The 26,759-nt window shown below is 36.9% G+C and overlaps 1 protein-coding gene across 1 annotated transcript in view; it reads left to right on the top strand.

The window, feature by feature from the left end:
* NEK10 (NIMA related kinase 10) overlaps positions 1-26,759 on the top strand; it is a 219,000-nt gene that overhangs the window by 32,984 nt on the left and 159,257 nt on the right. Inside the window, exons 8-21 of the mRNA XM_003781754.1 lie at positions 330-397; positions 2,625-2,704; positions 3,674-3,760; positions 7,012-7,236; positions 10,151-10,290; positions 12,668-12,729; positions 14,717-14,794; positions 16,797-16,861; positions 18,322-18,424; positions 18,516-18,644; positions 19,161-19,298; positions 22,541-22,586; positions 24,831-24,952; positions 25,355-25,457. Of these exons, the coding sequence (XP_003781802.1) occupies positions 330-397; positions 2,625-2,704; positions 3,674-3,760; positions 7,012-7,236; positions 10,151-10,290; positions 12,668-12,729; positions 14,717-14,794; positions 16,797-16,861; positions 18,322-18,424; positions 18,516-18,644; positions 19,161-19,298; positions 22,541-22,586; positions 24,831-24,952; positions 25,355-25,457 (1,446 nt within the window). The remainder of the gene's footprint in view (positions 1-329; positions 398-2,624; positions 2,705-3,673; positions 3,761-7,011; positions 7,237-10,150; positions 10,291-12,667; positions 12,730-14,716; positions 14,795-16,796; positions 16,862-18,321; positions 18,425-18,515; positions 18,645-19,160; positions 19,299-22,540; positions 22,587-24,830; positions 24,953-25,354; positions 25,458-26,759) is intronic.

Genomic DNA, 26,759 nt, shown 5'->3' with positions numbered 1-26,759 from the left:
TGGAAATACTTATAGGGAGAATCTTTGAAAAATAGACATCACTTTTTAATGATATTAAGGAACTTGTTCAGTTTTAAGTGGAAGGAGAGGTCTGCCTTTTTGGATATTCCCATGTTTTGTTAGTATAAAATAAGTACATTTGAGCTTGAGGGGCATTCTTGAGATAAAAAAATGGCTCTTCCCTTCATCCCTTCATTGTTCCTTTTGTCTTGCCTGTGTTCCCTTGGCCTTTTCTCTGCTTTCCCTTCCATAGTGCAGACCTGAGGTTCTATGAGTATTGCCCACTTTAATCTCTGGATCTCTCTTTGAGTTATTTCTTTCCTTTATAGATATTTTTCAAAAACTTGCTGCTGTAAAAGACCAAAGAGAATGGGTTACTACAAGTGGAGCCCACAAGGTGAGTGGCATCTGAAAGAGTTAATGCTTCAGCTCCATGTGTCAGTGGTTCACATGAGGAAGTTCAGAGCCTTTGTGGTCAAGCCACCTTTAATTATAGTTCATAAACCAGCCAACCTGCCTGAAATTGTGAATCTCTGCCAACTTTTTTATGGTCTTCACTGGCCTAACAAGTTAATAGAGACAGTAATAAAAATTTTCCAGAACTCTTTCTTTTTTCTTTTTTCCTATGTCATTTACTATCAACTAAACTTACTGCTTAATTTAAGTGTTGTTTGAAAAAACCTGGCTATATATAAACTGACTCAAGTTGTGTGTTTATAACTAAATATGAATAAACAAATAAAAAAATATGTATACCTATTAATCAGTTCCATATGGTACAGAGGGTTGTACTAGCATATGTAATTGCCATTGTCTGTAGGTAAAAAATGGCTGAGTATAGGCAATTTCAATGGTTAACCTTGTAATAAGATGGTATAGTATAAGGATATGGGTCAAAAGTACATTTTAAGATGGAAGAATGCAGGTTTAATCAAAACAGACTAAATTCATAGCAAACCTGTTTGGATTGTAGCCATGTAGAGCCAAGATTCAATAACCTGTTGAGTTCTCATGTCTCAGGAAGCCACTTTCCAGTATATGTGGGTGCAAGATTGCCTGAAATATATTAAAACATGGTGCTCTCGCTAGGGAATGATTCTAGGTAACACACATCAACGTTTTTCATTTCAGTAGCCCATCTAAGTCCTAGATATTATTGGTTAGGATTTAAAGATACTTTTTGAGTTAGCATTAAGGTCTTAAGCAGACATGACAAGAGTGATGATGTTTGGGTAAGCATTATGTTAGAACAAAGAGAAATAAAAGACAAAGTGGGAGAAGAAAAGAAGGAAATAAAGAGATAAAGGTAATGACAGCTTTCTTTAAAAAATGAAATCATAAAGGAAAAAATCCACATTTAACAGAAACCAAAAAATCCTCTCAGCAATCATTGCACACGTTACAGCTTTGCCATGGGAATTTTCGTTGTATCCTTTTGAGGGGTTCTGAATTCTGAAAATAAGACAGAAGAGAAGAGAATCTGAATGAATGAGAATTGAGGGAAGGCAACCTCCAGCTAGGTTGTGTTCTTTAGCATGATGCTTGGGAGCCTTGATGGTTTCTCAACACTTTCAACATCAGTTAGCATATATTTTTTTAATTTGAAAAAAAATGAAACTTTCAACATTTTGTTGAAAAATAGTTCCATAATTTGCAAAATGCCTAGCACAATGTCTGGCTTGGAGTGAGTTCTCAAATGGCTGGTTGCTACTAATATTAGAATTTCTGTCATCAGTCTCTCCATTTCTCCCTGGGGAGGGATCAGAAGGGCTAGAGCAGACTGTTTGGGCATCAAGGAAGTCGAGGAAAAGGTGAGAACCTTGCTGGTCATGTAGGTTGGTCAATTTTACTTCCTGTCCTGGGCAAGTTGCTACTTAATCTCAAGAGTTCCAAGTAAGGAGGGGGTGGACACCTGCTCTCTGTACAGAACTGGATATTTTGAATGTTTAATAAAAGTTCTTGGGGGGCACCTGTAGCTCAGTAGTTAGGGCAGCATTGGGGCTGGTGGGGTCGAATGCAGCCTGGGTCTGCTAAACAACCAAGCAAGTAAACAAACAAACAAAAGCCAGCCACTGTGGCTGGCCCCTATAGTCCCAGTTACTAGGAAGGCTGAGGCAAGGGAATCGCTTGAGCCCAAGAGTTTTAGGTTGCTATAAGCTGTGATGCCACTCACCCTACAGACGGCTACAAAGTGAGACTCTGTCTCAATTAAAAAAAAAAAGTTCATTTAAAGTTAAGTCTATAAAACTTAAAAAAGTAGAATATATAAAGTTTGATAGGGCATAACATTTTTCATTACTCTGTCAGGAGAGCCATAATATAATAATTTGATTATAATGACAAAAAATAGTGTTTATGAAGACATACTTAACGCTATGGAGAAATTTTAGTGGATAACATTAAGAACAAAGTAAGAGCAGCTCTAAAACTGTATATACAGCTTGTGCTCAATTATACAGGCATATACATTATAAAATACTGAGCAAAAAAAAAAAAGATTAAACCTCTGTGGTCTTGAGAAAGAAATATTATATCATTCAAGAAGCTTACAGTATTTGTATAATTTATCAAATAAACTTCATTGTACTTATATAACATGAACTAAACTTTACTTCACTTTTCAGACATTAGTAAATTTACTTGGTGCCCGAGATACAAATGTTCTGTTGGGTTCCCTTCTGGCTCTGGCTAGTTTAGCAGAAAGGTGAGTTGTGTATTTTAATGTACTTTGTAGTTCTGTGATACCTTTTTAAGTGGGAAGGATACAGAATAGATAAGTTACTTTGTCACCTACAACTAGTGTAAGTAGTAGTAAATTGTAAATATTTTTGTGAAAAATAAATGTGAATTACATTTATTTATTTACGTTTATTGTTATGATTCTGGAAAGAGAGCATTATTTAAGAATTTAAGTTAGGTGGAAAGGCAAATTGCTGTTAAAAATTTTAGTTTTCTTTCCCTGACCAGAACTATTTACCTAGTCTTTTCATCTCAGTTACTTCCACTTTTAAAAATCACCATAATATGTATTATTTCTTTTGTACTTTTGCAGTTGCATCTCCCTGACCTTCTTAATTCATTCTTACCTGTGTATTTTTTTTTTTTTTTGGAGACAGACTGTCACTTGGTCACCCTGGGTAGAGTGCCATGGCGTCTTAGCTCACAGCAACATCTCTTGCCTCAGCCTCCTGAGTAGCTGGGACTACAGGTGCCAGCCACAACACCCAGCTACTTTTTACAGATGGGGTCTTGCACTTGCTCACGCTGGTCTTGAACTTGTGAGCTCAGGCAACCCATTCGCCTCAATCTGTAGGAGTGCTGGGATTATAGGCATGAGCCACCATGCCTGGCCTCTATTGTTACATAAAAACATTTTTAAACATTGTGTTCTTTAGAAAAATTCTGAGAAAATTTGTCTTCCTATAGATGTCATAATTATTTTAAATACTGGATGTCTATAAAGTTTGTGTGCAATTTATAATTTATAACTATCTGTAAAAGAACTTGAAATATATCTTTATGCTAATAAGTGGATCTCTCTTTTTGTGTGCTTATGATTCCTTTTGTTTTTGGTCTCTTCTCCTGAGATAATGTAAGACCTAGGATAGTAAATAGGTAAATGTAATAAATACATGGATGTTGTTAGTAATTACTAATATTTTTCAATTTATAGTCCAGAATGTAGGGAGAAGATAAGTGAACTCAACATTGTAGAAAATCTATTGATGATTTTACATGAGTATGACTTGCTTTCCAAAAGGTAGGATTGCTAACAGGGGAAAAAAGACAATGTTTTTATTTGATGCAAATGCTTATTATTATTATTTCTATTATGTCCTGTTATTTACATTGTAACTGAATATCATTAGTCAGATTAGCATTTATTTTCTATTTAAGTTCATATAAAGGAACTAGAACAAAGAAGTGTATCAACTTACCTTTAGTCCTTCATTACTTCTAGATCTGGGCATAGAATCTAATTCCATAAATCGTATGATAACATCTTTAATGTTTTTGTTTATTGCATTTATTTACATCCTGCCTTTTAGGAAAAAGAAACTCTGAAGTGACTCTAGTTTTAGTAATTTCAGATCATGTGTGCAATAAATGATTAGATTCTTAAAACTAATTATCTCAAGTCAAGCAAAACAAAGGTAGCTATTGACTTGTTTTGTAATTTGTAATTTGAAAAATTACCTGATATAATAACTCAAAATAGAAAATAAAGTCAAATGGATTCATTTTCACTTGAACTGAATATTGTTCTAAAGGATTACTGTATCCATATGGCTATTAGGTCATGTTTAAATAGATTTGCAATCATTTTATATTTAATTGAATAATAATTTTCTAAAGAAGTAAAATAGATACAAATCTCTCTTTTAACTATATGATTATTTGTATTATTATAAACTCATCACATTTTAAAATACTTACCAGATTTTAATAAAAAATTACCAGAATTTCCCCAAACCACAAAATTAGTGAGAAGAATAGTAGTTTTCTACAGATTTGCAAATTCATTTAAAGTCTGGCTTAATAGTGGAGCCTGGATGAAGCCCTGATGTTAAACTTGTAATTCCTTTTGGATTTTTTTCCTTGAAGGCCAATTTACCTCTCTTTTCAAGAAGTCTTGTCAAAGAGCATTAAATTTAGAGAAGACTCTATATACTTAGAGACTTTAGATAACACTTTGTTATCTAAACTTATTTACCCAACAAACAAGGTCAGACTGTATACCAGCTATTGGAAAATCAAAGATGAATAAGGTCCAAGTGTTCAGTGAGGGGAGGGGACAGACAAGTCACCAGTTTCCTTACAGTGCTGCTAGTGGTACAGTAGAAAGATGTATGGGGCACTCTGGAAGCAAAGCAGAGACCAATCAGAGTGAGGGGTCAGGCCAGGTACCTGGAGGAAAGAAGAAGACAGAGGAGACAGATAGGCTGAGGGAGAGAGCAAGTGAAAACAGAAAATGCTCTGACATGGAGGCACAGGATTGGGTGTGTTAGAGGAATCTATGTGGTTGGGTACAATTGGAGCAAAGGAAGGAAAGTACCAGATAATTAGATCAGACAGTTAATAAGTTAAAAATACAGCTAACTTTGATCAGTGCTTTCTATATTACAACATGCTCTAGGCACTTTTGTGTGTTTACTCATTTGATCTATGCAATAACCCTGTTATTTTTTAGATGATGCAATAAGATACTTTTATCCAGGTTATGATGAGTTCTGTGTGCAAAATAAAGACAGAAAGATTTCAAGCATGGTCAGATTTATTTTTTTTAAAAGATCACTTTGATAGAAGTATATGTAGGGGCGGGTGGGGGTGGAATATGTTCACAAATGGAGATCCACATACAACAGGGAGGGAATGTTTGGTGCAGAAAGCTTGCAAAGGTAACAAATACTGCTTACCAAAAATGTGTATTTTTAATGTCAGTGCAGAAAATTTGGCAGGGAGAGGAGCCATGGAAAATTGGTTCAGGGAAAGGAATTATAAAGTAGTATGGAAATGAGGATATTGGAAAGGTGGAGGACAGAGGAGGTTATATCTTGATCATAATCAAGGACCACAGGATGGGAGGAAGAATGGGCTTAGCTAGTTTGCAGACATTGGGGAGAATTAATCCCAGAAGTTGCCCAGGAAATAGGGGACACCAGGGATTCTTAATTGGCAGTGGCAGGGGGTGGAAGGAAAAGAAGTATCTTGATGACTGTCAGTCTTCTGGCTTGGAAAACTGATAAGATTGTGGTGCCAGAAGTCAAGATGTGGGATAGGAGAGAAAGAATAGATTTGGGGAGGAAGGAGGATAATGACTTTGAGTTTAGAGGTAGTGTGGTGAGTACCTGTGGAACACACACACATGACTAAAACTTCTTGAGGGCTGGAGCAGTGCCTGAGATAATGATGGCATCACTGAGTGAGTGTTAGAAACCATAAGAATGGATGGTGCCATTCAGAGAGAGTGTTTAGAGTGTGAGACTAGGAGACCAAGGATGATTCTGTGAGATATTTACCATCATGTTTCATGGTTCAGCTGAACCTTATGTCTTTACCATCATTTTTATGCACTTTGAACTGGGTTTATAGTAACTGAGCACTTTGCACTTAATTCCCCTGCATTGTAGTGTTTTTGACATTTTCTATGAATGTCTTATTTTTTGGTAACCATGTAGTAAGTTTCTGGAGACTTGAATAGGTTTTTTATATTTCTTTTGTCTTTAGCACAATGCAGATTTCATTTTTACATGGTACTTACTTGCTGGTCAGTAGGTTTTTAACCAGACTGATGAGGATGCAATAAGGAAATAACTTTGAACAGTGATCAACAAACTGTGACCCTTGCAGTCTAAATCTGGGCTGCTTCTCATTTTTGTAGTAAAGATTTATTGTAACACTGGCATTTCCCTCCCTCCCTCCCTCCCTCCCTCCCTTCCTTCCTTCCTTCCTTCTTTCTTTCTTTTCTTTAGTTCTTTTTTTTTTTTTTTTAACAGAGTATCACTTTGTCACCATGGCTAGAATGCCATGGCATCATCTTAGCCAACTACAACCTCAAACTCCTGGGCTCAAGAGATTATCCTGCCTCAGCCTCCTGAGTAGCTGGAACTACAGAGTGCATCACTATACCTGGCTAATCTTTTCTATTTTTTGTAGAGACAGGGGTCTTATTCTGGCCCAGGCTTGTCTCAAACTCCTAACCTCAAGTGATCCTCCTATCCTGACCTCCCAGAGTGCTAGAATTACAGGTGTGAGCCATCATGCTTGGCCACTCATTCATTTTTATGTGTTGTCTATGGCTACTTTTGTGCTATCTCAGCATAGCTGAGTAGTTGTGATAGTGATTATATAGTTAGCAAACCCAGGACATTTGGCTTTGGTCTGGCCCTGTACAGAAAACTTGTGTCAACCCATGGCTTGGAAAATGTTAGAGTTATATTTCATGCAATGACATATATAAAGTCACTAACTGGTAATGCTGTGATTCTCACACTCTCCCATTCCTTTCAGACTAACTGCGGAGTTGCTGCGCCTACTTTGTGCCGAACCCCAGGTGAAAGAGCAGGTGAAGCTCTATGAGGGGATTCCTGTCCTCCTCAGTCTGCTCCACTCTGACCACTTGAAGCTGCTCTGGAGTGTTGTGTGGATTCTGGTCCAGGTTTGTGAGGACCCTGAGACCAGTGTGGAAATTCGCATTTGGGGAGGCATCAAGCAGCTTCTTCATATTTTAAGAGGGTGAGTGCGAGTGGGCTGTGGCCTACTCTGCCCTCCATAGAAGGCTGGACCTCTTGACAAGATGGCATATTGGGTGCACAGTGCTCCCTCTCACTGTGGGTTCTTTGGCCATTCATGTTTTCCAGAACCATCTATGCTTGTTGCAAGCATGCTCTGTATCAATGTTAGGGGTATTCATCTTTTAAAGTTCTTGGGAACTCTGCTGTGTTTATCTTTGCATCACCAGCCTCCAGATCAGTGCCAGGAATGTAGAAGACCACCAGTCTGCAAATATTATGTAGGCTGAATGGAAATCCAATAACTTAAAACATTTTTTCTGCTGCCTTTTCCTTGAATCAGTGTACACTTTGTTATGCCACCAAGTACAATAATTATTAATCTTTTACTAAAACGTTTATATGTGTATATACATATTATCTATCAATAAAAGGAAAGCCTATTTTAAAGGAACATATGTATAATCCTCCTTTAAAATAAAAGATGGTATCATTAGACAAGTGGTCGCCATGTCACGATCCTGGTCCATTGCTCTACTTTTCTTTCTGATCTTCATTGCAGTTCTCTAAAGCGAGTATTATTATTTCTTTTTTAAAAAGTAGAATTCTAATGGATTCTAAGATATGAACATGGGAAAGTAATGGTTTGTTAATGTAGTTTTCACTTGAAATTCTCTGAAAGTATGTTGCAATGTAACCTCCATGTTTTCTTCATTACTTACAATGAAGTAATGAACAATAGTATCTTTTGGTGCCATCCATGGGAAGATTCTATTACCTAATTTTATTATAAAGCATATCTCAGCCCTATTGCATGAAAGTTAAAAATAAATATGTCTACTTGAAAGAGATTATTTATGAGCTATAGTATATAAATAAAGATCATTATATTAAAGGCAGAATGACGTATCAATTTTAATATAAGTAGATATTGTCAAATCAATATTATTAAGACTTTATCTTTATTATGCTTCTAGGGATATTATAGAACTATGTGTTACCAACTTGATTTTCTCAGAGGGAACATTCTGAAGCATAAGAACCAGACTGTAGAGATAATAGACAATAGCTTAATTATTTCTGTCATTACCTAAACAAAGGCACTAAATTTATAGACTGTTGACACAATCTATGTGCCTTTATGACCATCATAAGAAAGTCTCAATTACTTAAAGTATAAACTGTAAATCTTTCATTAGTGTTGTGACAGAATAAGTTAGCCCTTTGGTCAAAATATTACAATTGCTAAGGTTTTTTTGTTCAGGTTTGTAGGGTGATGATGGGGTGATAGTGATGGTTGTTACTTATCATTGGCCAGTCACCCCTGTTACAGTAGTGGTGTGTTGCCCTCTTGGAGAGCAGCTATATATAGTTAAGTGATACTTCATAGATAAAACCTGCCCTGTTCCACATAGGGTTAAATCTAATACAAAGTACTAGTTTCCTTCTTTTGCTCAAGTCATAACTAACTATCCTTGATAGAAAAGAGTTCTTTTATGTCTGAAGAGTCATTTTCCACTTTGTTTTTATGGTGTAATGTTAGGAAAGTCTTCCCTGGGAAAATGATATATGTCAACTCTTAATCTATGTTAAATATGTCTTGGTGCTCTGAGAGAGTTTATTACCCCAGCTGGATAAACAGTACTTTCAGAGTCTGTGCCTGCCCCGAGGCTGCCTGGAGCTGGCACCAGGGGTGGAGGCTGCCAGATCATCTGGTTGAGTATGAACAGGTGTTGTTGTTAGGGCAGTTTCCAGGAAACCTGTTTGTGCCTATTCACCTGCAATCCCAAACTAAGAGACAGTTCTCCATCGGGTATATACTCTTCTTGCTCAGGTAGAAAGACCCATAAAATTTGCGTTTTAAGACATTATGTTGACAGATGTAAGATCACCAAGTCTGCCTGTCTAAAGACGCAGCTCCTTACCTTTTCCATACAACTAAAGGAGGGATACTAGGGGACCCAGATGCTATAAGAAGGAAGTCAGGGAGACTCCATTCATGTCATGTTTGGGCACATAGAAATCCAGATAGAGCTGGTACCAGAGAAAAATTAATAAATGAAAAAATATGGTACCCATGTAAAATAGGAGGAAATGAAGCTGACAGAAGACAGATGAAGGATCTATTGTGGAAGACAGGGGACTGAGGAAATAGAAAAACTAGTGCTTTATTTCATCAAAGACGTTAAGCAGAACATGAATTTATGACAGAGATTGAAGATGAAATGACAGGACAACAAAAAAGGGGAGGAGACTGCAGATCTAGCAAAGAAAATGAGGACTGAGAACACACAGAGAACTGAGGCATTCTCTAGAATACCAGAAAAAAAAAAACAACAGGAAGTAGTAAATTGGAGGGCAAGCTTAAAAAGAATTAAATATAATGCAGAGAGAAAGATGAAGGAATGAAAGCAATTAGAAAAATCAAAGATAAGGCCAACAGAAGATGGAGTTTCAACATGTGGATAATTGGGGGGGGTTTCAACATGTGGATAATTGAGATTCCCGAGGTAGAGAGTAAAACAAGAGGAGACAGAAAAGTTGAAAGATATAATACAAGAGAACTTCCTTAAAATAAAGGAAGACAGGAATTTCAGGGAAAAAGCAAACTCAGAATAATCAAGACTGAGATGTATTCAAGTGAATTGATTGCTGCAGAATGGAGTTCAGAAACCAAGGTGGCCAGGTGGAGCCCTGGGGGAAGGTCAGGATTTTCAATAAATAGTGTGGAGTCAGTTCTATAACCATAAATAGAAAAATTATTCCTACCTCATGTCATACACAATCAGTGCTAGGTGGATTTGAAAGTGGAACAATAAATATAACTGGGAAGGCAACTGTTTCTTAAACAAGACACAGAAAGGACTCACCAAGAGGTAAATTGATAAATGATCTGTTCATTAACTTTTCGTTTCCAGAGACAGAAATTTTGTTTCTGACCGTTCTTCCATTGGAAGCCTGTCTAGTGCAAATGCTGCCGGGCGAATCCCGCAGCTTCATTTATCAGATGATTTAAGCCCTCAGGAAATACAAGAAAATACTTTCTCTCTTCAAGCAGGTATTTATGTTATGCTATTATTTTTAATTATTTGACATTGTATAATTTATTATTTTGCATTATTATTCCCTCTTATGAAGTTAATATGATAGTGTTAATTAGGCACTATTTTAAGTTTACAAAAATGTAAAATGAAACCCACACGGATGCCACACACTTCTTGGTACTAGCGCTGCATTTGGAGATTAATGATACAACAAACTTTTCTCTTTCTTCCATGTTCTGAACTCACTGAGAAGTAAACACACAGAAGTCAGAAATAAAGAGACAAAATAAAGAGAGTTTTATTACTGGTGAAGTTGTGAATTCTGGTGAATTCTGTGGCCAGAATTGTACTTTCTAGAACTTTCTGAATCTCAGGGCACTCTACTTAAGAGAAAATCTGCAGTGCACACACTCATCTCACCAGGTGTGAGGGAGTGCCGTCCTTCTACTTTATGAGCTCCAAAGTGAAGACAGCAAGATGTTGTCCTGTGTGGGATTTTCACGGGAAAGCCGGAGCAGGGATGTATGAAGACACTTTCTGGCCAGGCCACCACGAGCAGTCATGCACAGGGGCTACAGTGCAGTCTGAGTGCTGTGGCCAAGCTGGGTGCCCCAGGCAGTCCCCAGGAAGGGCACAACAAGACACGAGACAGGAGACATCTAGACCCATGGGAGGGAGGGGGAGCAGAGAGATGCTCAGGTCAAGAGCAGGCTGGCAGGGTGGGGAGTAGGGAAGGCAGACTTTTTTTGCCCTCTGATATTTCCTCCTGGAGAATGGGGAAGATATTTCTTCACCGACTGTGAAGACAGGGAAACAGTATTTCCTCTTTTGAATGGCTGTTCCTGCTTACTCTAAAAGGCCTCTGTCTGTTTTTGTTTCTTAAAGCAGAATCTCACTGTTACCCTGTGTAGAGTGCTGTGGGTCATAGCTCACAGCAACTTCAAACTCCTAGGCCCAAGCAGTCCTCTTGCCTCAGCCTCCTGAGTAGCTGAGTCTATAGGCGGCTGCCACAACGCCCCACTATAAAAAGTTTCTGTCTTAATGCAAGGGCTCATGCTGCAGATTTACTGTTTCGAGCCTCTCTAGGGAGTCTAATCCAGTTGAATCCCAGAACTCCAAGTATTTCTTTGATCCTCTCAAAGACAGGGTGAGATCGATGGTAATAGAAGTCAGAAGAGTTGCCTACATGTGGGATTATAGGGGAGTTAATTAACCTCTGTCATTAGGAAGCATCACTGGGGGTTCTTGGGAGACTGAAAATAGCCTATATATTTACCTGGGTGTGGGTGCATAAGGTTATGTAGATATATAATATCTCATTGAGCTATATGCTCAGGATGTTTACGTAGCTTATTTTGTATCTTAAAAAACAAAAGCAAAAACAAATAAAAATTAAAAAAAGGAAGGGGTTTAGAGTAGGGTCTAAGTTTTGGCTCCATCCTCATTGATGGCCATGTGGCCTTGGGCAAGTTCTTTAACCTGACCAAGCTTCACTTTTGCTCATGTAAAATGGTGGTTATAACCATGATATCAGAGATAAAGGTTATTTGTGAGAATATGTGACCAATATGTGTAAAGACATTAGCACCGAGCTGGAACAACAAGCAAGGTTAGGCTTAATAAAAGGGTATCATCCTTAAAGGGTGCTCTGTACAGCAGAGTCTGGCATCTGGGAGGCCAAGCATCTCAGTGTGGGGTGCCACCTCCAGCTGCCATGATGGCCGAAAGGAGGCAGGAGTGGGACTGTGCAGGACTTGGGATTTAAGGTCTCTTGACATGGGTGGGGGACTCCTGGTCCTTTCTATCTACTGGTTTTGTGGCCCAATCCTCTATTGTCTCATCTGTAAAGCTGGTAATCATAGTACATGCTCTGAATATATAGATTAATTTGGATATTATATTGAAAGCATTCTTTCATGTATCAACCATTGTAAATGTATTTACTGAGCACTTCCTAAGTGCCAGCCATATGTCGAGCACAGAGAATTGCAATGAATGAGACAGCTGCAGTGCCTGCCTCCCAGTACACAGTAGGTGCTTAACAAATGGCTGCTGTGGGATATACAAGCATATGGATTCCATGGCAGAGCAGGTTAGAAACCATTAAAGGTCAGCTTCTTTTCCTCTAGAGCTGGGCCAGAGGAAAGTTAGTGTTTTTCTTTCTCTCTCTCTCTTTTTTTTTTTTTTTTTTAACTTAAAGCATTTTTTTTTCTTTTCAGATTACTATTAGGTTACATTGTGTTAGGAAAAATCCGAGTTGTATTTGAGTCCACCCAGGAGGTGGAAAATTAGTGTTTCTTGAGTAGTGACTTTGCTAATAAATTCTCTGTGGAGCTGAGCATTATGCAGAAGTGTAGAGCTGCATTGTTTGTTTGATTGTTTTCATTTCAGCCTGCTGCGCTGCCCTCACTGAACTGGTGCTCAATGACACCAACGCACACCAGGTGGTTCAGGTGAGCGCTTTCTTCTCTCCAGGGTCATGATTAACCCACCTTATGGTACATTCTGTATTCCAGATAGGGTTAGGGGTCACATCTCGTGATATTTAAATATTTAAATCAACTCCTGGCCTCAGGTGATCCTCCCAGATAAACCACCTCTCCCAGCCAAAATCTGTTTTCCAGATAATTTCTAAGACGTGTCAAGATAAGGGACATGACCTAACTTCATCTCATAAAGACAAAGAATAGTAAAATTAAAAGGCCACATGAAAAGAAATTCCAGTGACAGCAAATGATGTCCTTGTCTATCCTTCCATGAGGACTTGGATTCTGTACTGTTTATTCTTTATGGGGCCTAACTTAGAGACAGGTTCATGATATGTAGAAATATTTGCTTAGAAAAATAAATCCTTGTGCAATCAACATGGCCGTAGGTCCCCAGCCACATCTGAATGCTTCTTCCTCTTTGCCAAAGTGCTTTACAATTATGCTAAGCCTAGAAATAAAATCTGGAGAGAACCATGCAATAAACAAGTATTTCCAAAACAATTAAAAAAATTAAAAAAAATATTGAACTCATGGAATTCCACTTTATATCTTGTTCTTCCTTCTTTAATTCACTCTGCTTAACAGGGACTGACATAAAGTTAATTCATGTGGATATTTCTTCCCTACATTATGTGCAGACCTTTCCATTTTCTTTCTCTTTCTAAAAAAGTTATTCTGAATTGCTTTAATTCTGATCATCAATTGATCATCAGTATTGATCATCAATATTGATCATCAATTAAGGACAATGGGCATTTTAACTAAGAATATATCAAAGTTATTCAGTTAGAGGTGATTGAGACACACCAAACAAAATATTTCTTGCCACGAAACCAGTTTCACAAAATATAATCCATTAATTAATCTACTACAAATACAGCTCTATATTTGTGTGTATATATAAACACACATAAATATAAGTAAATAAATATGTAAACACACACATGTAAAACCCTCGTGTGGATTTCTATTGCAAAATATTAACCCACTTACTGACTTTTAAGGGGGAGCTTTTCTTGGGCATCAATATGTTATATACAACTTCAATACATGAATACATAGCCTTATAAAGAGATCATATCAATGATTAATGTCCCTGAGGAAACTCCGCAGTCAGGGTAGTGGGTGAAGCCAGGTATTTGGAGTTGGCCAGATTGGGGTGCAATTCCTGGAAATAATATCTGCTGACTTGGATTGTGAAGAAAATGACTTTATCTTTGTAAGTTTGGGTTTTGTCATAGATAAAATAGGAAGATTATAAACTAATTCATAGCATAGCTATAAAGATTAGATACAGTAAGGCAAATAAAGCTCTTCCCATTTATAATATGAATGCCCATGCATAGTAGAGACCAGTAAATTATATATTCAATAGATATAGAAAAGTAGGAATAAATTAATACTTTTTATTCATTCCTCCATGTATATATTTGTATTAGAAACAATCTAGAAATATGTTAACTATGTTTTCATAGATAACTTTTTTCCTTTTAAATATGTTATTCTTGTTTCTTTTTTTTCTTTAAAAAATTATACAATCATTGATGTATATGTATTTCTTAATTGCTAAACTATAAAGGATAAATTATATTTCATAGGTATTTAAAATGTAAGGTATAAAGATATTTAGATCCCTTTACTCTGTTTCTTTCTAATGTTCCATTATTGGTTTTAAAGAAAGTGTTTTTAATCACTTTAAATTTATATACTTTATTAATTATAACCATAACCCTTTACAGACACTTAAAATGATAAGATTGTGGTTATAGTCTTTGGTACTTAAAAGTATTTAATTGACATTTTAAGTATAGTCTTATAATATTTACTTAATCTTCCAAAATTGTACTAATATTTTTCTTTAATATTAATTTTTGAGTTGTCTAATTGCTTGTTTATTCTTGTGTATCACTATAGCATTGTCACTGGTAACACAACCCCTTTATTCTTTCAGGAAAATGGTGTATATACAATAGCAAAATTAATTTTACCAAATAAACAAAAGAATGCAGCAAAAACAAATCTTTTACAGGTAACAAACATGTCTTTTATTCTTCCATTTCAAGTTATTGAAATCTGGGAAAACTGTGGTAAAATTCGACCTGTGCTTTTTAGAATTTTTGCATTAGTTCTGGGGTGGAATCAAACAATATTGAAACAATGTAAAAGACAATAATGGTTTGCCTTTGTGGGAAAGTTAGGGGATTTTATTTACATGTTTCTTTGCTTAGCAGTAAGTTTTATTTAAAAAAAAAACATTGTGAATGTATCAGAATACAATAGAAGAAAATTGTTTGCCATCTTTAAAAAAGGAAAACTTGGGTGGCACCTGTGGCTCAAGGGTAGGGTGCCAGCCCCATATACTGAGGGTGGCGGGTTTAAACCCGGCCCCCGCCAAACTGTGATGAAAAAACGTTGTGGTGGGCGCCTATAGTCCCAGCCACTCGGGAGGCTGAGGCAAGAGAACCATCTAATCCCAAGAGCTGGAGGTTGCTGAGTTGTGATGCCACAGCACTCTACTGAGGGCGACAAAGTGAGACTCTGTCTCTAAAAAAATAAATAAAATTAAAAAAAAAGGAAAACTTATAAAATGGATCTTGATGTATAAGAGGAGACATGCCAAGTGGATAAGGAGACAGTGAGTGGGGCACGAGTGGCATCTACTGCAGGGTAGAAGGGCATGCCACGAAGAGGGACAACAGTGCAAAGTGGGGGAGAACCAAGTGCGCTTGGGGAAGGGTGGCTGCTTCATGGGCTGGGGTCTGTGGCTGGGGGAGGGAATATCCAGGAGATAAGACCTTAGAGTTAAGAAGGGGGCACACTCACGCTTGGTTCTAGGATGTTTTTGAGTCCCGGAACATCGGGAGTGGGGCAGCGTCCCTAAAGACAAATGCAGGTTTACTTTAAGCCTTTGCAGCAGTTGCAGCTCATCTTTTCCCTTTTTGAAAAAAGTCACTTAGAAAAGAAGTACGAAACGATGTTTGTCTCCAGTCTGACTTAAGAGCTATCATTCAGAATGATGGCCAAACCGGCAGAGATGTTCTGGAGGTGTTGGCACGCAAGGGATTTTGGAAATCTACCAGTGAGAACATACAGTCATGGGATCTGATGTCTTTAGTGCACTGTAGGACACTGCGCTGGAAAACAGAGAAAGTTAAATCTACCCTGCAGATGCGTTTTGTTAAGCCAGTAGGTTGTTTTTAAAAATCGCAGTGGGACTGGCTTGTGAGGAGCACACATGTTCTCCCTGTCTCACAGGCCTCCTCCAGGTCCTTTCCGTATCTGCCAGGCCTCTCTGGGCAGGGTGGCTTGTGCCCTCCTTTCTGTATTCAGATCACTGATTTCATGAACTGATCCCAGATTAGACTGAGTCGATCCTGATTCCCCCAGTGACGGCCTATTTTACAGGTACTACTGCAGGCTTCCTTTTTTTTCTCAGCACTGCAAAATGTCAGATGTTTATTTTTCTTAGTTAAAGCCTCACAGGCCTCTTTCTGAACGTTCTAGGGAGTTACTGTAGATTGTTCTATTTGGGGAACGCTTAAGACTCTTTACTCAAGAGACCAATTTGTCAAGTTTGAGGCCAGTGTGCCTGTGGCTATTTTTACATGTCATCATTTCTGGTGTTTATTTTCTCACAGAAACCATATAAATATTGAGGCATATATAGCAGGCTAGAAACAAAATAAACCTTGAGCTTCTGGAAATCTTTGGACATTGGGTTTTCTCAGCATAGGAATTTTATTTCTGGTCTCTGTACTCATTTCATACTTTCTAGAAAGAAATTAGTGACAGGTGCTGAGTGAAACAAGCCCAAGATCCCTAACATTCTACAACACAAACACTTTGTAAAGACAAGAGCTACCCCAGGTGTTGGTGGTTTTTGTTTTCAGTTATAAGCTTTGGCTCTAGCGTGGGCCAGCCACTCACAGTAAAGCCACTTTATGTTTGCTTCATGATAATTCTGTCTTGAAAACATTTTCATTTCTTGAGCTCCCATTTAAGAATCATATATATATTCTTTTATCTTCTAGTGTTATGCTTTCAGAGCCTTGAGGTTTCTCTTCAGTATGGAAAGAAACAGACCACTCTTTAAAAGGTATGAGCTTAGAGAAATGAAAGTGATCATGAGATTTAAGAGATGGTGAGACTGACCTGTCTTCACATACTTGATGTAGATGCTGCAGTAAGAGAGGGAATGATATGCAAACTGTTTGTCTTCAAATTCTGAGATTTCACAAATACGACTGAGTTACTGTAGCAATGTCTTAGCAATATCTTAATACTGAAAATTAAGACAATGGTGATGAAACAGCATAAGTCACTGTATCAGTACAACTCCTCTTAGTTACATGTACTGCTATGGTTTTAGGAGGTTTTTTTGCGATTAAAGATATTAACATTTTAAGTAGATGCCATCATTTGACACGTACGTATTTTTGTCTATGAAGAAATTTGAACGTTGATCTGAAAATTTTCCCTTAATCAATAGGAAAACAAAACTATTGTATTTGACTAGATATCCTTGCTGGGACAGGAGGTCATTTGATGGGGGAGAAGCCTGTATGTTCAGGGGTCTGCAGCCTCTGCCATGGAGCCTGACTGAAAAGTCACCATCTTGGGAATCAAATGCTAGTTACGTTAGTGGAGGTCTGCACACCATTCAGGTGGAGGGCTTAGCTAAAACCAGAGGCACAAGCGCTTGTTAAACATTTTTTGATAAGGCAGTATAGAAATAAATTCCTGACTTTTAATATAGTGTTTTTTGTTCAGAAAGCATGGATTTTGGGTCTTTTGGCTAAGATCAAGTGTAGAAAGCACAGACCATTTTCTGTTGTTACTTTATTTCCATATATAACATGTGAATTTAGAGGAAAAGAAAGTAAAATGAGTAAGGATACATTATAATCTTTCATTTCAAGGGTCTAAACCATCCATTTTAGTGAACTTAAAATTTTAATAAGCCATTGAAACAGTACCTTGGAAGTGATACCTAAATCTCATTTGGTTTATTTTTCATTTACAGGCTTTTTTTCCCTATAAAACATTAAAAAATTCAGTTAATATTTACTGCTTAAGTTTGATATGAAGACGGAGTCAGATGACATTTATGAAAGTGCTCTGCACTTAATAAACATTCAATAAACATTTCTTCCTAATATTTTTACTACCTGCCTTACTTCCCCAGATATCTTACAAATAAAGTCTTTGTAACATTTCCATAGTATATAATTTTTTTATTGTGGTAAACAATACATAACATGAGATCTAGTCTACCCTTTTAAGTGTACGATACAGTACTATTAACTATAAGCACAGTGCTGTACTGCAAATCTCTAAGTTTCCTTTCTATTTGTTTCCCTTGAGAAACAAAGGTGATAGTGTATTTTTGCAAGATAAAGTGGGAGAGTATTATTCCCTCTACTTTGTTGATAAGCTAAGCAAGTTAACTTTGTTTCATATAATCAATCTGTGAGTGAGCTACATGAAAGGGGAGTAATAACCAACAATTCAACAACATCTAAGTTCTACCATAAGTGCATATATTTTTTTCCGTAGACTTTTCCCCACGGACTTGTTTGAGATTTTCATTGACATAGGACATTATGTTCGTGATATCAGTGCTTATGAAGAATTAGTATCAAAGTTGAACTTATTAGTGGTGAGTCCTGTTTTAAATATTTTGTCAGGCCGCTATGTGGTCAGGATAGAATTTATTACAGCAACACATTTCCTTTATATTTTTTGGTTAGGAGGATGAACTGAAGCAAATTGCTGAAAACATTGAAAGCATTAATCAGAACAAAGCTCCTTCGAAATACATAGGCAACTATGCGATTTTGGATCATCTCGGAAGTGGAGCTTTTGGCTGTGTTTACAAGGTGACTTTCCCCTTGGGGAGCAACATTTCTGATATTCACAAACAAACCAGACATCACACATGCTCAACTAGAACTTTTGTCATTGAAAAATTGTGAACAAATAGAAGTACAAATTAGAATGATTGTTTTTGTTCAATGGATAGAGATAGCTGTAGTGATGTCTTAGCTCTCAGCTTTTAGAAATTGGCCACTGACATTTTAAGGTTACAGGTGTCATTAATCTCCCCCCAAATTAGTCAAAATAGCTTGTTTTGATATATAATACCCTCTATAAATTCACAGCCTTGGTTCTGTATTTAGCAAGTGAAATCCTACTGAATATTGCAGACTGACCCAGGAAATACCAATTTTTAGAGCTCAGCTTAATGTAAAGACAGCTAGGATTTTAGATGTGCGGTGACTATTTAGATAACTTAGTTTTAATCATGTGACCTTATTTATCTATCTCTTTCTTCCTCTTTTTACTTTTACCCTTTTTCTTGTACCCTTTGTATATGTGTGGTTTACTTTTTTTAGGTTAGAAAGCGAAGCGGTCAAAATCTTTTAGCAATGAAAGAGGTCAATTTGCATAACCCAGCATTTGGAAAAGATAAAAAAGATCGAGACAGCAGTGTAAAGAATATTGTTTCTGAATTAACAATAATTAAAGAGCAGGTAAATGTTTTTATTGTTTCTAGATATATTTTCTTTAAATAACTGTCATCATTTATTTAAAGAAAGTAGAGTTCTTATACTATTCTTGTCCGTGCTATTTATGAACTAATTTCTATGAAATCATGACATTGAAGTAGTGATATTTTCACCAGCTTTTTCCCTAAGGCTTGACATTGAACCATAAAACACTTTCTGGAGTTTATATCAGACCTGTGGATGGAAGGCACTTGGGTTTTATGGCACAGAAAGCATCACAGATGAGAAATCCTTTTCCTTGTGAGCATCTCTGTTCCCTGCTCATTGTATTGTAGCATATTTGGTTATGTGGTTACATAGAAAAAATATGATTAAGAGTCTCCTGACCTTTGTCAAGTGAAATTAAGCTGTTAACATTCCTCAAATGTGCCTTATTAAATCTAAAATGTAGATTATCAAGATGGGTTATTATTTATTGGCAGGGGCAGAATACTGTGACATAATGCAACAACTCAATTAGGTATCATTATTAAAATTTGGGGAGAAAAAACATTTCAAAAGATAAGTGGGGCTCAGCGCCTGTGGCTCAAGTGGCTAAGGCGCTAGCCACATACACCAGAGCCTGGTGGATTCGAATCCAGCCTGGGCCTGCCAAACAACAATGACTACTATAACCAAAAAATAGCCAGGCGTTGTGGTGGGCACCTGTAGTCCCAGCTACTTGGGAGGCTGAGGCAAGAGAATCGCTTAAGCCCAGAAGTTGGAGGTTGCTGTGAGCTGTGATGCCACAGCACTCTACCCAGGGTGACAGCTTGAGGCTCTGTCTCAAAAAAAAAAAAAAAAGATAAGTGGATTTCTTTGTATGATCCAAGGACAGGTTTGTTTCTTTTTCAGCCTTCCTTATTTGCACATTTGTTATAAATACTGTTCCTTTATAACTCCTATGGGGAGCATTCACTTCTCTTTGTTCTCTACTACTCAACTTTGTATAGCATCTGTGCTGGGACATAAAAATACCATAAATATGATCTGTATTCATCAAAATCTATAGTTCTGCTTCAATTTATGAACTACAGAAAATATTGTCACTAATAGCTTATAGTTGACTTTTGTATACTACTAAGCTAAATGTTAAAGTGTTAGTGTTTGTTTAGGTTTAGGATAATTTAGCCTTCTGCAGCATGCTGTTGCATTGTAGTGCAAGGCTAGAACATAGCTTTCAATTTAACTCACTTTCATATCTTCATTTGGACCCTAATCTGGATTATAGTTTGTGCCAGCGAGATAGGTACAGAATATTGTTCTTATTGTTTACACGGTCCTATATCATTTAAAATCTGATGGCCACTAGCTAGTTAATAAAGTGAATTACTTGTTTTAGCATGTTTCCTAAGAAAATTAAATTTCTGAGTGGAGTAGGGCCCAAGAAGAGGCATCTACTTGGACTTGGAGATAACTCAAAGTTGTACAATTGCCATTCAAACTGTTGGGAAGGATAATAACATTGAAACCTAAAAGGAAAAGATAATGGTAGACAGAAGCAACATAAGTGGAACTAGAGTGGGAGAGAACATTTGCTAATATTGGAGACTAACTTTCAGTAGTAAGAGGCTCCAAAATATAGGAACTTAAAAAAGAGGCCTCACAGTGCAATGGGTTATTTTTCTTCCATGTAACATCCCAGAATGACTCAACTGGCTTGGTCGTGTTCTCTAGTCTATTCAGTCATTTGGGAACACTGTTTTTTTTCTCTCTTATTGCTCTGCTACCTCATAGGGCATCAGCCTCATCTTAGCGGTTGAAACAGCCATAGACATGTTCACATCCAAAGTGTGAAGAGCAGTGAGGGCCACTCCCAATGTTTAGGGATCAGACAGTTTCCTCTCACACTCCGTGGGTGAGAACTGAGTTACGTCCCCATCCCTGGCTGCAAGAGAGGCTGAAAGATGTGCTCTCTGAATGGGACAGCAGGATTTTGGTGGATAGTTAGCAGTCTCCTTTCCAAAAGGCTTGCAGTGAAACAAACAAACATACAAAAAAAAAAAAAAATGCAAGCCATTTGTAGATATGATGGTGACTTTCCTGAGATAAGACAAATTCCAACTGATGATCTAGAAACTAAACTAATAAATGAACAACTATAAAAATATTAATATTCTTGTAGAAAAAGGCCAAATTTCCATTTTTATCCTTAAGTAAACTTACATCAAAGAGAAATTGCACTAGGCACTTTTTAAAGATGGCAAGGAAGATTTGTATTCAATACACTTATCATGGGGTTGAACTATTGCAATAGAGGAGAGAGAGTGAACCCAATTCTAAATTCAAGAAGGACAATTGAGGATTTATAAGCAGTATGCAGAGTGAGGGGGGTCAGTGAATAGAAAATTACTAAGAGAGACTTGGTTAGATATCAAGTGTGAGGGGATGAGGAATTTTACTGGATATCAAGTGTTGGATTTTCCATAAACTGACTTTGCTGGATTCACAATAAAACTGAGCAGAGCAGATGAAGGATGTGACTTAGCCAGACTCAGAGGAGCCTGACTAAAGTAAAAGAACAGAGTTCTTGTCAATTGTTATTATAATTTAAACGGAGTTAACCTTTAGATCACTTTATTTTCATATTAATCATTTTGTAGAGCATAGAAAGAAATAGTATAATAGATACAAACCATATAAATATTTAGGTGGTAGAGAGAGGTAAAGAGCAATGCATATATATATATTTTTTTTTCAACATAATTTACTTCATTTCAATTTTTTCCTTTATGCAGTTTATATGTGCTATTCAGGCAGGCTAAAAGAATTCTGAAGCTTACTTGTAGTTCTGTAACTCTCTCTTTTGGTTAAGTTAGTGATAAAGCAGTTTTTAATTTTCATAAAGCTCTATCGGAGATTGCTATTTCAGATTAGTTTTGTAAGCAACACATTTAAAAATATATAAATCTCAATTAGATAATATCTGGAAATGCTTACCTTTACAAATAAATATAGAGTAGACCCTTCATAGTGGACCACCTCCCTACAACGACCGCCTCCTTAAGCTGACCTAATAGTCATAGAGCAGACATGAATGTATGTGTCACTACAGCAGGCCTAGTTCCTTATGCTGACCGTTTGTTACAATCCCATGGGTGGACAAGGTTCTACTGTATGATAATTTTCTTTGATGTTTTCAAATATGAAGTGTCACTAAAAAGTCTGTAAAGAAAGTTCATGTTTTGAAGCAGTGTAGTAATTGCTTGTTATTTACTTTCTTGTAGCTTTACCATCCCAATGTTGTACGCTATTACAAAACATTTCTGGAAAGTAAGTATGAGTTTTCATGGTATTTCTAATCAAGGAACACATCTTTGTTACTTACATATTTTTATATCTGAATGTCACAAAACACATTTAATCAGATATTTTGTTTATTTCTTTCTTGCTAATATGACAGTGGATGATCTTGAGCATTGTTTTCTCAACCAGTGACACAGTGAGATCTGCATATGAAAGATGCTGCATGAACAGACCAAAATAGTCATTGCTATTTTAATACACAGAAAAGCACTTAATGGGATCAGGAAAGAAAACTAAAGGCTAGTGGTTTCATTAAGGAAAATGAGCAGTTATTTTTGTTGAATTAGATGACACTTTCCACCCCTAAATTAAATTAGAGTGGGCTAAGTTCTTGAGATTTCTTTTACTTGAAGTTCAAGTCAATGCCAGAAGGTGGCGATGGAGCCCTGACTGATTGTACCGGCAGGCTCTAGCTGTTAAGTATGAAGGAATACTGAATCAAAACTTTGAACTAAAGCCATACTCAGTCACTTATTTAAAAGAAAATGGGGCCTTTGACATAAACAGTATACATATGTCACATATGAAATTTCAAATCTACTTGAGGGAAGATTTATAGGAATACAAGGCAACGATTGAGGCTTCCTCACTACCTCTTCATCAGTGCTATCACTATTTAAGAAAACCTTTGTTGGCTCGGCCCCTATAGCTCAACCGGCTAAGGCGCCAGCCATGTACACCTAAGGTGGCGGGTTCGAATCCCCAGCCCGGACCCGCCAGAACAACAATGACGGCTGCAACCAAAAAATAGCCGGGCGTTGTGGCGGGCGCCTGTGGTCCCAGCTACTTGGGAGGCGGAGGCAGGAGACTCGCTTGAGCCCAGGAGTTGGAGGTTGCTGTGAGCTGTAATGCCACGGCACTCTACCCAGGGGGACAGCTTGAGGCTCTGTCTCAAAAAAAAAAAAAAAAAGAAAACCTTTGTTTTTTGCATTTGTTATGATTTTACCCATCAGAACTCAGTGCTGAAACTTCTGCGATAAATCCTCTCCCTTAGCCATCTGTTCTTAATGCTAGTATAACTTAGTGCATAGCCCTTCAAAAAGAGATCAAGGTTGGCTTCTGACTTGCGCCGAAGTGACACCACGTGTCTTAATATACAAAACAAATTTAAACTTATTTACAACCCTTGATAACTCCCCAAAAGAAATGAAAGTGGCTTAAGAATACATAAAATATAAAATAACTAGGAAGTTGCTATAGAGAGAAATGAAAGGTGAGAAAATCAAAAATAGAGCTAGAAGTAAGCTCAGTGCATATAATAAATATTTCTTGAAATTATGAAGATTAGAAACAATATAAATGTCTGTCTGTAGGAGATTGAATAAATTATGATATACCCATACTGCGTTAAACTATACAACCAACAGAAATAATGGTATGGATTTGTGTATACTGAAATACAAGATCATTTAAAGAAAAAGAAGTGTAAGTTGCAGACCACACATAGTATGATTCTACTTTTGTAAGTATCGTGTGCGTACACATTTTATATACATCCAAAAGTCACAAAAGAGATATATCATATCCTATGATTTCCTATTGGTTTTAGAGGAGGAAGTAGAATTTACTTATTTATTTCTTGGCATCCAAAGCAGACAGATAAAATCAGTCATGAATTTCCAATATTTATTAGATAAAACCAGGAGAAGCCCATCTTTCTCTGCTCTTGAGAGGCATAGCAGATTTCTATATGGGTGGTATTTTGAACTGTGTCATTGCAAGACCGTGGCATTATTCTACTTATCAGAATCTGTAAGGTAAATCTTTACTTGTTTCATACTACAAAATGATGTAGTATAAATGTAATTTTCTAAATGTCTGACTTATCTGAGGATACATTTAGACTATTGGGTGGAAAGGCAGGTTCACATGTTCTACAGGGAGTGACTGGAGATCATTTGCTTACTGTCCTTGGCAACTTGCAGTCATTCCCTATCCTGGCTTATGTAGAAAATGGTATTTGCCAGCATGCACTGATGCTAGGAGGCTGCCTGTAGCCAGAAGAGATTGTGGCCATGCTCCAGTTGCCCCCAGACCCCCCTCCTCCAATCTCTGCAGGACTGAGTGGATCCACATTCTAGCATTTCTCTAATTGCTTAGGGTTGTGCCCTGCATACCTATTTGGAAACCTGGATTCTAATTCATAAGGGTTTTTTTGAGATGTCCATGTTGAATTTAATCTTCTATTACTTTTATGTGTTTCTTATATAGATGATAGACTGTACATAGTTATGGAGCTTATTGAAGGAGCCCCACTTGGAGAACATTTCAGTTCTTTGAAGGAAAAACAACACCATTTCACTGAAGAAAGACTATGGAAAATATTTATACAGGTACACTTTTACCTACATTAAGTTCTTCTTCTTTTTTGTAGAGATAGAGTCTCACTTTATCGCCCTCGGTAGAGTGCCGTGGCATCACACAGCTCACAGCAACCTCCAACTCCTGGGCTTAGGCGATTCTCTTGCCTTAGCCTCCTGAGTAGCTGGGACCACAGGTGCCTGCCACAACACCCAGCTATTTTTCTGTTGCAGTTTGGCTGGGGCTGGGTTTGAACCCACCGCTCTTGGTATATGGGGCTGGCGCCCTATCCATTGAGCCACAGGTGCCGCCCCCATTAAGTTCTTCTTTAAACAGTAAAGGTCTGAGCTGGTTTCTTAGAAACATGCACAGTAGTTATCATTGATTTTATATATTCGGGGAAATAAAATTTGTTTTCTGTTCATTGTTTTAAGCTGTGTTTAGCTCTTCGATACTTACACAAGGAGAAGAGGATTGTTCATAGAGATCTGACGCCAAACAACATTATGTTGGGGGATAAGGATAAAGTAACAGTTAGTAAGTATAAAAATCTTAAAAATTTCTGAGTATTATTGTAGAGTACTAGTATCCAGTAAAACTTTTGGCACTCATGAGACTGTTCTCTGCTGTTCATTGTGGTAGCTTTTAACCATATGTTATTGAGCACATGAAATATGTTCAGTGTGACTGAGGAAATAAATTTTAAATTTATTCTACATAAATAAATTATAAAGAGGTGTATTTAAAAATCAAAATAAAGGTTGTTTTAATATTTTTCCTTGTCCTCATTGGATTACCATTGGCACCTAGGTTTGGAGACAACTGCCCTAAATGTTATCGATGTCAGAGACAAATGACATTCAAAGCTGCATCCTTTAGTTCTAGAAGAATCTAATTACTCGTGAAGACAATTCCAAACATACACATTACCATAACCACATCTACAGAAACAATGATTAGATTTACCGTCCAGATTTTTATAAGTAGAAAGAACATCCTATATTAGTTTAAAATTAGTTGTGAGGGATGTATTACTTAGTTCAATGTAAGCATTTCACATTGTATATCAAAGCAGTACACTGAACCCCACAAATGCATCAATGTACAAAGTTATGATTTAATAAAAAATAATAAGAAAAAAATAAAATTAGAAAACAACTTCAAACAGAAACTCTATAATCTTCAGTGCAAAAATTACTTGGAAATATTTCCAAGGCAATGGATTCTGAACTATAAAAAAAGGAAACCAAATTATTGTGACTCTTCATGTTGGACACACATTTGCTTAATCATTTTAAGTTAATTATATTTTTGTTTACTTTTTTTGCTTTTTTATAAATTGGACTTGCTTCCTTAGAAATTTCTATGATTTATTTACATGTAGGTATTTTAATATATAAGTTAATATGGATTATTATAAAGTACGTGTTTGGATTTCATAGCAAATTGTGTGTGTGTGTGTGTGTGTGTGTAATTTTATATACAGAGCAAACCTGTTCAATCCCTCCTAAATGACTGATCAGGCCATGTTTTCTGAGTGATAGCTAACCCTGCATTTTATTTTCTTACAAGGTTAGCTGCAATCATCCCCTTTGGTAACATTTAAATATACTGAACTTAATCTTTTATTGCAATAGCCTGATTTCTTTTCTTCCTAAACTTATTTCAATTAGATTTTGTATTTGTGTTTATTCCTTTAATAATACCACCCATCAAAAAATAGTTTATAGAATAAAATAATGCTAAAAAGGCTCAGCACCTGTGGCTCAAGTGGCTAAGGCACCAGCCACGTATACCCAAGGTGGCAGGTTTGAATCCAGCCCAGGCCTGCCAAACAAC

Source organism: Otolemur garnettii, unplaced genomic scaffold (genome assembly GCF_000181295.1).
Source record: "Otolemur garnettii isolate 467f Iridium unplaced genomic scaffold, OtoGar3 scaffold00002, whole genome shotgun sequence".
Lineage (NCBI taxonomy): Eukaryota > Metazoa > Chordata > Mammalia > Primates > Galagidae > Otolemur > Otolemur garnettii.
This window is presented reverse-complemented; position numbering and strand designations above follow the sequence as displayed.